The 15,128-nt window shown below is 45.5% G+C and overlaps 1 protein-coding gene across 1 annotated transcript in view; it reads left to right on the top strand.

Moving 5' to 3' along the window:
* The window catches only part of LOC127646173 (electroneutral sodium bicarbonate exchanger 1-like), a 54,696-nt gene that overhangs the window by 17,885 nt on the left and 21,683 nt on the right, over window positions 1-15,128 (top strand). The window contains exons 6-9 of the mRNA XM_052129655.1: window positions 9,421-9,609; window positions 9,687-9,775; window positions 13,861-14,018; window positions 14,116-14,203. Of these exons, the coding sequence (XP_051985615.1) occupies window positions 9,421-9,609; window positions 9,687-9,775; window positions 13,861-14,018; window positions 14,116-14,203 (524 nt within the window). The remainder of the gene's footprint in view (window positions 1-9,420; window positions 9,610-9,686; window positions 9,776-13,860; window positions 14,019-14,115; window positions 14,204-15,128) is intronic.

Here is a 15,128-nt window from a genome sequence, read left to right as displayed (position 1 = left end):
TCGCACTCGCCCGAGTATTAATTGCCCTGATTGTTCACAGCTGCCTCTCATTGCCCCTGTCTATTTAAACCGTGCCTCTGAATTCCCTCCTCGCGAAGTCTTGTTAGCCCCGGCCACATTTCTGAGCGTTCTACCCGTTTTCTTGTTTATCTCGTGTACCAGTCTAGCCTGTTTCTCCCGACCTCGATAGTTTGCCGCCTGCCTTGTTTACTCTGCCTGTTCTCCGCCCACGATCATTCGCTGCCTGCCCTGACCCACCGCCTGTTCTTGCTACGAGCCTGCCCGTCCTCCTCTAACTGTGTGTGTCTGCGGACTCCGTCTGCTCGTCCCGAGTTGACACCTCCCCTTAAACCGCACATGGATCCCAACCAGCCCGAGTCCGCGTCACAGAAGACTTCGCCGCCCATCGATCCAGCGGTTATCGCCCGCATGTCGGAGGAGCTTGCTACCCAAGCAAATCTATTGGCCGCTCAGCAGCACCAGCTCGGAAGACTCACTTCCGCCATGGAAGAGATTATGCGCACCGTTCAGGCTTCCCACCAAAACCTCCCGGCGCCTGCTTCCGTGCCCGCAGCCGCCGCGCCTCCGCCCAACCTCTCGTCCTCGGTTTCATCGGGCCCCCCCTCTTCCGCCACCCCTCGTCTAGCGCTTCCCGAGAAATTCGACGGCACGCCCGCCAAATGCAGGGGCTTTATAATGCAATGCTCGATCTTCCTCTCGCAACAGCCAACACTATACCCCACCGATGAGAGCAAAATCTTATTCGTCAGCTCAGTGCTCACTGGCCGAGCGCTCGACTGGGCGACAGCGATCTGGACCAACCAGGGGTTTGCGCAATTCACATTCGACTCATTCATGCAAAGCCTGATAGATGTCTGCGACCACCCAGAGAGCGGAAAGAGCGCCGGGGAGCAGCTGCTGGCGCTCCGCCAGGGAAATCGCACAGCAGCGGATTACGCCCTCACTTTCCGTACCCTTGCCACACAAACCGGCTGGCTCGAGAGCACCCTGAAGCTCCTCTTCCGCCAGGGGCTGAATACGGACCTCCAGTCTGAACTGGCCTGTCGCGACGAGGGGGTCTCCCTTGATCAGTTCATCTCGCTGGCCATCCATGTGGATAACCTCATCCGCTCCAGGCGTCCGGGCAGATTGACCTTGCAGCCCGCGCCGACACCCCAGCATCCCGCAACCTCGGAACCCATGCAGCTCGACCGAGCCCACCTGACGCAGGAGGAGAAAGAACGCCGCCTGGCCAACCATCTCTGCCTGTATTGCGGCCAAGCCGGACACGTCCGCGCAACCTGCCCGACGAGACCACCCGACCCTCAGCACCCCGGGGTGAGTTTACTGCTTTCTTCCTCTTTAGCCGGGGACTGTCTCAAAGTGCCCGTTAAGCTCAGCAATCCATCATTTAGCGTGAACACCCAAGCTATGATCGATTCTGGTGCAGCGGGAAGCTTCATTGACGAAGGGTTTTGTAAACGGCATAATATTCCCCTAACGGCTTGCCTTCCTCCATTGACAGTGGCGGCGCTAGACGGTCGCCCCCTGGGCACAGGACGTGTGACCTATACCACCTCCGACGTCCTCCTGCAGGTGGGCGCACTGCACACTGAGACTCTGCGCCTAAATGTCGTCACCTCCCCCCACCATCCAGTAATCCTCGGCTACCCCTGGCTCAGACTCCACGACCCACGAATCTCCTGGCAGTCCAACCAGATCGCTCAGTGGGGGACTCACTGCTCGACTAGATGCCTGAGGACCGTGATTCCTCTCACCTTGGGGGGCACCAAGGTTCAGAAGGTCTCCGACGTGACCCCACTGATACCCCATGAATACACCGACCTGAGCGAGGCCTTTAGCAAAGCCAAGGCATCCCTTCTACCGCCCCACCGGCCAAGTGACTGCGCCATAGAACTGAAACCCGGAGCCTCGCCACCCCGTGGCCGAATCTTCCCCCTGTCCGAACCTGAGTCCCTGGCCATGAAGTCCTACATCGAGGAGGAGCTGGCCAAGGGGTTCATCTGGCCTTCCACTTCCCCGGCGGCAGCCGGTTTCTTCTTCGTGGGCAAGAAGGATGGCTCCCTTCGTCCTTGTATAGATTACCGGGGCCTCAACGATGTTACTGTCAAATTCCGGTACCCCCTGCCCCTAGTGCCCGCGGCCCTGGAACAACTACGAACCGCAAAAATCTACACCAAGCTAGACCTAAGGAGCGCCTACAATCTGATCCGCATCCGGGAGGGAGACGAGTGGAAGACCGCCTTTTCCACCACCAGCGGCCACTACGAATACCTGGTTATGCCGTTCGGATTATCCAACAGTCCGTCCGTGTTCCAGTCCTTTGTCAACGACATCTTCCGGGACATGCTCAACCGATGCCTTATAGTGTACATTGACGACATCCTGATCTACTCCGACTCGTTCGAGGAACACGTGAGTCAGGTCAGAACAGTGCTCAAGCGCTTAATCCAACACCAACTCTACGCCAAAGCCGAGAAGTGCGAGTTTCACCAGAGGTCGGTAGCCTTCTTGGGGTACGTGATCAGCCCAGAGGGAGTGGCCATGGATGACAACAAAGTACGGGCCGTCCAGGAGTGGCCCCAACCCACCACGGTGAAGGGGCTCCAACGCTTCCTGGGCTTCGCCAACTTCTACCGCAGGTTCATCAAGAACTTCAGTACCATCGCCTCTCCACTCACCGCCATGGTAAAAGGGGGACGAACTAGACTCCACTGGTCCACCGAAGCCCTCCGGGCCCTAGCCCAACTCAAGGAGCGATTCACCACCGCTCCCATCCTGCACCACCCAGACCCTGACCTCCCATTTGTGGTTGAAGTGGACGCCTCCAACACCGGCATAGGCGCCGTGCTCTCCCAGCGTCAGGGCTGACCCACCGAAACTATTCCCCTGTGCCTTCTACTCCCGTAAACTCACTGCCGCCGAACGAAATTATGACGTCGGCAACCGCGAGCTCCTGGCCATTAAAGCCGCCCTGGAGGAATGGCGACACTGGCTGGAGGGGGCCAGGCACCCTTTCCAAGTACTCACCGACCACCGCAACCTCGAATACCTACGCTCAGCCAAGCGCCTCAACCCCAGACAAGCCAGATGGGCCTTGTTTTTCACCCGATTTGATTTCACCATCACCTACCTCCCTGGATCCAGGAATACTAAGGCCGACTCGCTCTCCCGGCAATACGAAATCGAACCCCAGAAAACCACGGTCGAACCCATCGTCCCCCCGGTGCTCATCCTAGCCCCCGTCCAGTGGGACATCATGGCCGACATCGCCGAAGCCGGTGCCACAGCCCCGCCTCCTCCCGAGTGCCCGCCGGACCGGACATTCGTGCCCCCCAGCCTCCGGGAGAGAGTGCTCCGCTGGGTACATGACGCCCCAAACTCCGGACACCCCGGCATCACTGCTACCACACGCCTCTTGAGAAACCGCTTTTGGTGGGAAACACTCTCTGAGGACACCGCTGACTTCGTCCGGAGGTGCCGACCGTGCAACCTGGCAAAGGTCCCCAAGCAGTCGCCGGCCGGACTTCTTCAGCCCCTGCCTACACCTCGGCGTCCCTGGTCCCACATAGCAGTGGACTTTGTCACCGACTTGCCCTGTTCCCGAGGACACACAGCCATACTCACCGTCGTGGATCGTTTCTCAAAGGCGTGTCGCCTCATCCCTCTTCCCAAACTGCCCACCGCCCTGGAAACCGCCGAACACCTCTTCCAGTATGTGTTCCGTCTCTACGGCCTGCCGGAGGACATCGTCTCGGACCGGGGGTCCCAGTTCACCTCTAGGGTTTGGAAAGCCTTCTTCCGCCTTCTAAATGTAAACCTCAGCCTCTCGTCCGGCTACCACCCTCAGTCAAACGGCCAGGCAGAGCGCCTCAACCAGGAAATCACCAGGTTCCTACGCACCTACTGCCATCAAAACCAGTCAGATTGGAGCCGGTTCCTCCCATGGGCTGAGTACGCCCAGAACTCCCTGCTCAAGCCTTCCACCAACCTGACCCCCTTCCAGTGCGTCCTGGGGTACCAGCCCCCACTATTCCCCTGGTCCGGCGAGCCATCAGAGGTCCCTGCGGTCAACGACTGGGTCCAACGCAGTGAGACAGTATGGGACCAGGCGCGCGTGCACCTACAACGAGCCATGAACCGCTCCAAGACCCAGGCAGACCGACACCGCCGACCTGGTCCAAACTACACTCCTGGCCAATGGGTTTGGCTATCCACCCGCGATCTCCGTCTCCGCCTGCCCAGCAAGAAACTCAGCCCCAGGTATGTGGGTCCCTTTAAGATCCTCAGAAAGATCAATCCTGTCTCCGTTCGCTTACAACTCCCCACTGATTACCGCATTTCTCCTACCTTCCATGTTTCCCTACTCAAACCGGCCGACCCCCCGAGGGCAGACGAAGAGGGTACCCACGGCCCCCCTCCCTTGTTCCTAGACGGCGAGGAGGCATTCCAGGTACGAGAACTACTTGACTCAAGGTGACGCCGAGGTCGGATCCAGTACCTGGTGGACTGGGAGGGGTACGGAGTGGAGGAAAGATCCTGGGTCGACACCGACGACATCCTCGACCCCAACCTCATCACAGAGTTCCACCGGGCCAATCCGGAAAGACCGGCCCCTCGACCTCGGGGAAGACCCCGGCGCAGCTCTCGTCTTCGCGTCAGGAGCCGCTCGCAGGGGGGGGGGCTCTGTCACAAACACCGACGAGGGCGTCTCTCTCCCTGTCCAGCGGCGATCGCACTCGCCCGAGTATTAATTGCCCTGGTTGTTCACAGCTGCCTCTCATTGCCCCTGTCTATTTAAACCGTGCCTCTGAATTCCCTCCTCGCGAAGTCTTGTTAGCCCCGGCCACATTTCTGAGCGTTCTACCCGTTTTCTTGTTTATCTCGTGTACCAGTCTAGCCTGTTTCTCCCGACCTCGATAGTTTGCCGCCTGCCTTGTTTACTCTGCCTGTTCTCCGCCCACGATCATTCGCTGCCTGCCCTGACCCACCGCCTGTTCTTGCTACGAGCCTGCCCGTCCTCCTCTAACTGTGTGTGTCTGCGGACTCCGTCTGCTCGTCCCGAGTTGACACCTCCCCTTAAACCGCACATGGATCCCAACCAGCCCGAGTCCGCGTCACAACAACACAGCTGCACACACACCAGAAGACAGTACTTGCAAAATATGCCTGAATGCATGAGTTTGAATTGGAAGGGGAGATGCATTTCTATGCCCGGCCTTATTTTTTTGAACCGGAGTTCTCCATCAAACTGAGAGGGATGGATGAGGCTGATGTAGCAACACTCTTACACTCATAAGCTAAAGTCAGACAGAGAGGGCAGTGTTTTTGAGGTTTTAGATGTTTCGCTTAATGAAAGTCAACTGGAAGAACCGGAAAGAAAGGCGGAGGGAGCGGGTCTGTCTGTCACATCTTCTCCATTCTGTACAGGTGTGTATGGGTGACAGACCGCCGCCTGATGAAAGTGAGACCTCAGCAGAACACTCTGTAGGTGTGACTCCCTCGGCCAAAATCGAGTCATTTTTAACTGGCTAATGAGATGCTGGCTTAAATATACTGTTATGAGAAATATTTTGGACCAGCGGAAGGGGCTAGCCGGCACGACGCCGCATAAAGAAACCAAGCCATCGACAGAATGTCCTGTTGCTTGTCGTGGCTGGTTTGGACAAAACCTCTGATTAACATAAAAAAGATACCTTTTATCATGTATTGTTTGGCGTCTGGTTAGGACACATGGACAGGCATGAGTGTAGCTGCCTCAGCCTCTTCCATCTCTCTCAGTTCCAAATAAATATGCCTTGGTATGGAAATCTCCTCTCCTTTTTGACTTCAGACTCTTCAAACATGTCAAGTCAGTTGTCTGGTTTGTGTGCAGCTGTATTGTGTTCTCTCATGTGAATTTCTTTGGTGGTCCTGTTGCACTAACAACAAAGCAATTTATAGATTGATTTGCCCATCTCGCGAGCAGGGCTGTATAACTGCTGCTGTCATGCACACTCATGAACGTGCACAGGAGAGCAACTACATTCGATTTTGTTTTGTTTCTCACCAAACCTTATTGTGAGGCATGAGTCGCATACAATAAGAGAAGAGATGGTCACCATAAACTGCCAATGTGTGACATCACACAGCACAATAGTTTTTTCAAAATTTCTCCTAAAAAAACAAAGCACCAACGTAACACCTGATAAATCCTGTTTACGCAATGCCTGATGACGGTCACTTGACCAAAACGTTGCATTAAAAATGTTCTTCCAAAGCAAGAAAGTCATATGGGCTTATGACAATACGGGGGTGAGTAAATAATGACTGTATTTTCATTGTTGTTTAAACTATCCCTTTAAGACTAAATTCTACTAGCTTTGAAACCTATATATATGCTAATGTACACATAAAGGTTGATATAAGTATTCATACTTATGTACAATCTTTCTCTTCTGGGAACACGGACCAAAAATATTGATAACTCACTAGAATAAGAATGTCCCTCCACCTTGTATTACACCATCTATGAATAACAAGCAGCAAATCATGGTTCATGAATGTGAAGTAAACTAAAGGATATTGGCTACTAAAGTAAAGGGACAGGGCCTTCGATATTTCCCTATCAAAACTTAATGTTTCAATAGGACGTTTGTACATAAAAAATACATCAACACAAGAAAGAAAACTATGCCCGTGAAACCATTTCATTGGGGTTTTAAGATAATGGCAAAAAAAATTCTTATATACAGGTCCTTCTCAAAAAATTTGCATATTGTGATAAAGTTCATTATTTTCCATAATGTAATGATAAAAATTAAACTTTCATATATTTTAGATTCATTGCACACCAACTGAAATATTTCAGGGCTTTTATTGTTTTAATACTGATGATTTTGGCATACAGCTCATGAAAACCCAAAATTCCTATCTCAAAAAATTAGCATATTTCATCCGACCAATAAAAGAAGTGTTTTTAATACAAAAAAAAAAAAGAACTCAACCTTCAAATAATTATGTTCAGTTATGCACTCAATACTTGGTCGGGAATCCTTTTGCAGAAATGACTGCTTCAATGCGGCGTGGCATGGAGGCAATCAGCCTGTGGCACTGCTGAGGTGTTATGGAGGCCCAGGATGCTTCAATAGCGGCCTTAAGCTCATCCAGAGTGTTGGGTCTTGCGTCTCTCAACTTTCTCTTCACAATATCCCACAGATTCTCTATGGATTTCAGGTCAGGAGAGTTGGCAGGCCAATTGAGCACAGTAATACCATGGTCAGTAAACCATTTACCAGTGGTTTTGGCACTGTGAGCAGGTGCCAGGTCGTGCTGAAAAATGAAATCTTCATCTCCATAAAGCTTTTCAGCAGATGGAAGCATGAAGTGCTCCAAAATCTCCTGATAGCTAACTGCATTGACCCTGCCCTTGATAAAACACAGTGGACCAACACCAGCAGCTGACATGGCACCCCAGACCATCACTGACTGTGGGTACTTGACACTGGACTTCAGGCATTTTGGCATTTCCTTCTCCCCAGTCTTCCTCCAGACTCTGGCACCTTGATTTCGAATGACATGCAAAATTTGCTTTCATCCGAAAAAGTACTTTGGACCACTGAGCAACAGTCCCGTGCTGCTTCTCTGTAGCCACTGGTTCAAAAGTGGCTTGACCTGGTGAATGCGGCACCTGTAGCCCATTTCCTGCACACGCCTGTGCACGGTGGCTCTGGATGTTTCTACTCCAGACTCAGTCCACTGCTTCCGCAGGTCCCCCAAGGTCTGGAATCGGTCCTTCTCCACAATCTTCCTCAGGTTCCGGTCACCTCTTCTCGTTGTGCAGCGTTTTTTCACACTTTTTCCTTCCCACAGACTTCCTACTGAGGTGCCTTGATACAGCACTCTGGGAACAGCCTATTTGTTCAGAAATTTCTTTCTGTGTCTTACCCTCTTGCTTGAGGGTGTCAATGATGGCCTTCTGGACAGCAGTCAGGTCGGCATTCTTACCCATGATTGCGGTTTTGAGTAATGAAACAGGCTGGGAGTTTTTAAAAGCCTTAGGAATCTTTTGCAGGTGTTTAGAGTTAATTAGTTGATTCAGATGATTAGGTAAATAGCTCGTTTAGAGACCCTTTTCATGATATGCTAATTTTTTGAGATAGGAATTTTGGGTTTTCATGAGCTGTATGCCAAAATCATCAGTATTAAAACAATAAAAGACCTGAAATATTTCAGTTGGTGTGCCATGAATCTAAAATATATGAAAGTTTAATTTTTATCATTACATTATGGAAAATAATGAACTTTATCACAATATGCAAATTTTTTGAGAAGGACCTGTATATATATATATATATATATATATATATATATATATATATATATATATATATATATATAAATAATTCACCCCAAATCACAAATGTGTACCAAATAAATCCCTTAAATTTGCATGTACTGGAAAACTCATACCTTCAGACAATGTTAAGTATCTTAACAAACTAATAGCATAACCTGTGTGTGTTGCATTGAGGCATGACTGTTATGATCAAGGTTTCAGCAGTCTTTAGAGCAAGATTAATGCCAGAGAAGGAGAGAGACAGGACAGGAAGATTGATTATACTGTGAGGTGGGAGAGGAGGGAAGAAATAATAGATGCAGATTAACAGTGCTGGTTCAGCTGAAGTTGGAATTGTGGGTGATTTTATATAAAAGAATGTGGCACTAACAAAAAAATAGTACCATAGTTTTTGGAAATGTACCATGTTAATACTTTGGTATGATTTGAAGTACCTTGAGGTACATATAAATATGAAAGTTTAAGAATGTGGTAAACATTCAATATCATATTATGTCAATGCAACATTGTATTACCAACTGATTCCATGACAGAATTTTGGTACCACACCACTAGTACTTTTTTGTAAGGAGAGAGGCAGAGAAAGAAGAAAAAATATTTGTGCATGTTTCTTGTTTTCATGTTGTACAGTATAAATATAAGATTGACAAGGTGTACTGTACATACAAAAAGGTAGATCTTGCAGTTCACCTAAAATTTAGGTCTACATTTGACAGAAAACACATCCTGGCTAATAAATAGAAAGCAATTAAACATTACCTTATAATTTTGCAATGTTGTTTGAAAAGTGCTGTGATGAATCAAGACATCTTGGCACATTCACATCACACATCTATAATCAGACATTTGCAAAATCTTGTCAGTAAACATTTAGGGATGCTAACAATCAGCTAACAGTTCTTAATCAGTATCAGTCACAGCAAATCAGTCACTTTCTGTTTCTGTCCCTGGAAAGAGGCATTAGGTTTAATATATAATATAAGATGAACTAGCACAGCAATCCCACAATGCACTCTACCAAGGGTTTGCATGCTCATTTGACTGTTATTGGTTGTGTGTAGATCTGGTGCTTGACCATCAGGATGCTGCTCATGAATTGGATGACAGTGTAAGAATGAAGGTCCGAGAGGCACTTCTGAAGAGACATCACCACCAGAGTGACAAGAAGCGGAACAACCTACTGCCCATGGTCAAGTCCCTCACTGACTCTGGCAGGAGACAAAGTGAACCTCACTCTATGGACAAGACTGGTGAGCCTTTGCATTTACATGTGCACCTTTAGCAAACTCACATTTGCATATTAACTCTCCCTCTCTTTGTCACTCAGGTCCTGCCACTTCTCCTCACCCTCCACCTACACACACTGAAATAAAAAACGGTGCAGCACAGGATAATGGCCAGATGGATCTTAGTAAGGTATCAGAACCACAACATGAAGAGCATGTTCCCATTATGATGTGCTTATTGTCTAAGTTGAAAAATAAAAGGGAATTTATTTAATAGCAACAAGGGCAAAAACACAAGCCAAAACTCCCACAAGGGAGAAAAACAAACATAAACTATCCCGAAGTGGGAAAGAGTAATCTAGGTTGGGGCAGAGGGAAACAGGACCAACTGGACCAAAACAGGAACCAGGTTGGGGAAACAGGACTGACAGGGACGACCGAAAACACAAGACTGGAAACAAGACGAACTGGCACTGGAGAGAAAACACAAGGAGACTAAAATAGGGAGAGAACTCAAATGGGTTAACTGGGGACAGGTGAAGCAAATTAACTTATAATAAGTAAACAAGGAGGCAGGGTGTGACGTAAGCAAAACAATACAGAAACAAAGAAAACCACATGCTTTCACAAGACAACAAAACACCTGAATTGCATGAGCGCACATCGCAAAGACAATAAGGCAATATACGCCCATGCCAACCGACAAACAAGACGAGAGAATGTGTAGCAATGCCAAACAAAGCGATGCCACACATTCTCACACTAAATGAAACCTGAGCGTACATCGTGAGGCAAATGCCACACGATGTACGAAACAGGTGACAAAAACAAGACAGGACACCTGTGCAAGAGTTTGGCCACACACACCCCCCACATCTTAGACCGAAGTGACCGAACCTCAGCCCAATGTGAAGACCACTCGCGTCCCGGGGGCACAGCAATGTGAGCGTGATGCGAGGCGCACCTGTGTTCACGAGAGACAGAAAACATTTTGTAAATTACTTGGGTTACATATATTTCTGCAAAATATATTATTTATGTGTAATACAATTAAATGTAAATTCATATGTGCATATTGTAACGATGCTGGACGCAGGTAGTGACAGGAAGACGAAGATGACGAAGTTTTATTTTTCAAATGTGGAATCCAAAAACCCTAATATTAAACGTGCATCAAAACAACACAAAAACGACTTGACTTGACTTGACTTGACTTGACTTGACTTGACTTGACCAAAACAACAGTTACATTCACAATACCTGACAAAACACAATGGCAAACATGAGGGCTTAAATACAAGGGCATGGTTAACAAGTAACAAGTAAGTCTTAACAAGACAACCAATCACAAGACTAAACTATAAACAATATAACAAGACTAAATAACAAAGTAATCAACCAATGAACCAATGAAAACAAGACACATGAACAGGGATAACACATGACAAGATCACATGGCATAAAACAGGAACTAGATTTTTTAAATAAAAGACATGAAAACATGAACCAACAGAATAAACATGACACATATGTACGTCTGTTTGCATTTCTGTGATAGCTGAAGTGTTTGAGACAATGAACAAGGAGAAAATACACATATTTAGTGTTTTAGAAAGTAACTTAAAAGTAAAGTAATTAGTAATATGATGCATTTTCAATAAAGTAATCAGTAAAGTAAGCTGATTATAATTTAAACTTTTTTGGTATCTTACCCACCGTTGTTCCAAATCCTTTGGACTTTCTGCTGCAGAATACAGAAATAGATTTTAGGCTGAATATTCACCATTCATTTTATTTAAACAAAAAAGCAATAAATGTGAATGGTGACTGATGCTGTTTGAAACCCTGCAGGTTTTAAATGATATGAGAATAAATAGATGACAGCAGAATATACATTTTCACTTACAGTGATAATTAAAGGACAAAGCTGAAAAGCACAATTGGAATAGGGGAATGCATCACTCTACAATTAAAGGCAAAGCCTCTCCTACATCCTCCATCAGTGAAAACAGATACAGAAAAATGGATCAACTGGGAAATCAATGGGTAAACTAGGAAAAATAGAAAGAGGACAGGAAAGATTGGGAGAAATAGAGGCCGATTAAGACAGCCCATTAAACCAAACCAATTTAATTTAATTTAATTTGACTGCTCACTAAATACATTTACATTTTTTTGGTTCCTGGGTAGTAAGTGTTATTTCCTAATTGCTTATGCCTCAGAAGTATAGAAAATGGCTATTATTGTTGTGGTTCGTGCCATCTCTGTGAAAAATCACTCGAAGTCTTAAGGATTTTGATTTCAGAAGAATAGACTTTATTATCTGCAGCATTGCCTGCAGAACATCTCAAGCATCTCTGGGTTTTTGTTCACTTAAATACGTGTTCTCTTAACAAGGTGGGGCTAATACATTCCAAACGTGTCACCATTATCCATCATCCTATTCTTTGACTCCGGTCTAATTATTTTAAGAAGTGGACAGGAGACACCTGTGGAAGAGCCTCACCATATATTTTCTCAGCAGTCATGAGAGCACATACTGTATGTGAGGCTATTCCTGTTCCTGCACAGGCCTCTAAAAACACACACACACACACACATAGTAAAAGACCTGCTTGACCATCAGAAATAATTGTAGAATAAAATTACATTGATTATACTTGATGAATGTATACTTAACTTTATAAAAATACTCCACATTATTCCCCACAAACTTTGCTTTTGTGACCAGGACAGTGATATTTTGAAATGTACCTATTTCCAATGAGAAAATGGGCAAATTTGTCTTTGTCTTTTCGTTCACATAAAGTCAGAAAAAACAACATATGAATCCAAATGTACATGTATTTATGCTAAAGTAATACAAAAATGACTACAAAAGATTTAGAAGTGAGATGTTTGTCGAGATTTACGATCATACATCAGCCCCCAAATGTAGTCTCCCATCATGTTCTCGTTATATTGTCCTTGGTAGCGGCGTTCAAAGTCCAGTATATCCTGATGGGAGTGCTCACCTTGCTCCTATGTTCTCCTTGAATTTATCAAGATGAGCATCAAGGATATGGACTTTGAGGGATTTCAGAGGTGGAGCTGAGGATGGAAACCCATACTATCCCAACCAAAAAGACCTCAACGACGTGATTAGAGATCTTGGTCTCACCAAGCCCAATGCCGAGCTTTTGACATCTAGGCTCAAGCAGTTGAACTTGTTGGATGAAAGTGTGCAAGTCGCAGATCAGAGGAAGCATCAACCACCATTTTCCAGCTTCTTCAGCCATCAAGACAAGAAGCAAAATTTGTGGGGAATAATAGCCATTTTCTATACTATTGAGGCAGAAGCAATTAGGAAATAACATTTACTACCAGGAACAAAAATTGTCTTACATAGTGTTACCAGTCAAAGAACATCTGGGACAAACATTCATCCACAAGTACATCAAACACTGCCATCTGGTGAACCTCATAGTCACTGCAGCTTGTCTGGGTAACACCACTGATCAAGAGGCAGGAAATTGACTGTAATGGAGTAGAGATGTCAGCCATATAGAGTGACAGAGACAGTCACAATCAGATTACATTCTTGCTGTTCTTCTTACCCGTTACTGTCATCCTAGCCAAAATAAACAGGAATTTTAGAAAAGAGCCTTGAACCATTTGAATTACATACAAAAATGTATTTGAAAAAACATATGGGTACAAGTGCGAACTAACATGTTTTATGAGGGAAAGAAATATACTTCATGAAGTATTGCGAATGATGGACTATTAAATATAAGTCACTGACTATAAGTAAAAAAATCTGTTTATAAACAAAATTCAAATATAAACAAATATGTGTAATATTTGACTTAGCATTAGAGAGACTGATTTAACTACATCATGCACAATGCTTTTTGAGAGTGAGTGGTCTTTGTTTAGCTCTATTGCCAATTCCCGCTTCCATGGTAACTACACCTTCTCTGATTGGTCGATCTCACTTCAGGTTTATGCATAGTGTAGTTCTTCAGCAAGAATTCAATAATTAAACTATAATACATTTGAAATCTCACTGATTCACACTGCTATGCTTCTAAAAAGGTCAACAACAACGTCAGAGGTCATGGTAGGTCTATCTTGACATTTTTTTGAAAATCAGATCAACTGATTTCACTAGAAATCAGTTGATCTGTTGAGAAAATTGGATTTTACTTCTAGAATGCTACTATCATGTTCTACTGAGTCTTGGTTATTATATAATGTTTTATTGTTTTAAAAGTGGACCGTCTCTCTCCATAGGTGGACACACATTTCATGAAAAAGATCCCCACAGGTGCAGAGGCTTCCAATGTGCTGGTTGGAGAACTGGACTTTCTGGAGAGTTCCATTGTAGCTTTCGTTCGCCTGTCTCCTGCTGTACTGCTCACAGGGCTCACAGAAGTTCCCATACCTACTAGGTACACACTGTGTGTTTGTCTTATTTGTGAGTACGCAAATGGAGCTAATATTACATTTACTGTGATAGTAAAATCAAAATGTTTTTTCATTTTGCAGATTCTTGTTCATCTTGCTTGGTCCAGATGGAAAAGCCCAGCAGTACCATGAGATCGGACGCTCTATGGCCACTATTATGACTGATGAGGTCAATGCACAACACAGAATATATTAGATCTGTAGTCATAGCATGATCTCATTGGAAGGGGTGTAAAATTTACCCTGACAACATTTCAGTTTGATTGAGATACTAAACTTAAATTATTAGGCTTAAATTAAATCTTATATTAAGATACATTACCAAATTAATGACTAATTTTCTTACTGTGTCATCCTTTTATGTCAAATAAGTTGATCATTATGACTGATCATTTATGAATAATTACATTGTTAATTTTTGAATAATTACATTGAATAATAAATATAAAGGTAATGGAGAACATATTACCTCTTACCATAAAATAAAATCAACATCAACTTACATATACAGTATATGTATAACCAGGCCTTATTAGAAATAAAAACAATCAAGTGAAATAGCTTTGAATTTCATTAGTAGACATTTATTTAACTAGGAAAAAAGAGAAATATATATACACTGGCAGCCAAAAGTTTGGAATAATGTACAGATTTTGCCCTTATGGAAATAAATTGTTACTGTTATTCAACAAAGTGGCATTCAGCTGATCACAATGTATAGTCAGGACATTAATAACGTAAAAAATTACTATTACAATTTGACATTTTTCCACGGCCTATCACACCCAGGCCGTGCCCGCTCCCTTGCGGGTTCAAGCACATTCGATGAGAAGTGTGGCATCCTCGTGGGCACTGGCCAACGGCACCTCCCTAGCAGACATCTGCAGAGCAGCAGGCTGGGCATCACCCAATACCTTTACGAGATTTTACAATCTCAGGGTTGAGTCGGTCTCGTCCCTTGTTCTCTCAGGTCCGAGCACGTAGAACTCGGGAATGCAGAACATCTGATAGGGTGTTCCGCTTGCATATAGTGTCTTTCCCCTCCACTGAGGTGGTCATATATTTCATTGTTAAATTCCATAATCAATGCATTG

This window comes from Xyrauchen texanus, chromosome 7 (assembly GCF_025860055.1).
Source record: "Xyrauchen texanus isolate HMW12.3.18 chromosome 7, RBS_HiC_50CHRs, whole genome shotgun sequence".
In the NCBI taxonomy this organism is placed as follows: domain Eukaryota; kingdom Metazoa; phylum Chordata; class Actinopteri; order Cypriniformes; family Catostomidae; genus Xyrauchen; species Xyrauchen texanus.
Note: the sequence above shows the minus strand (reverse complement) of the source record. Positions and strands in the feature narration are given on the sequence as shown.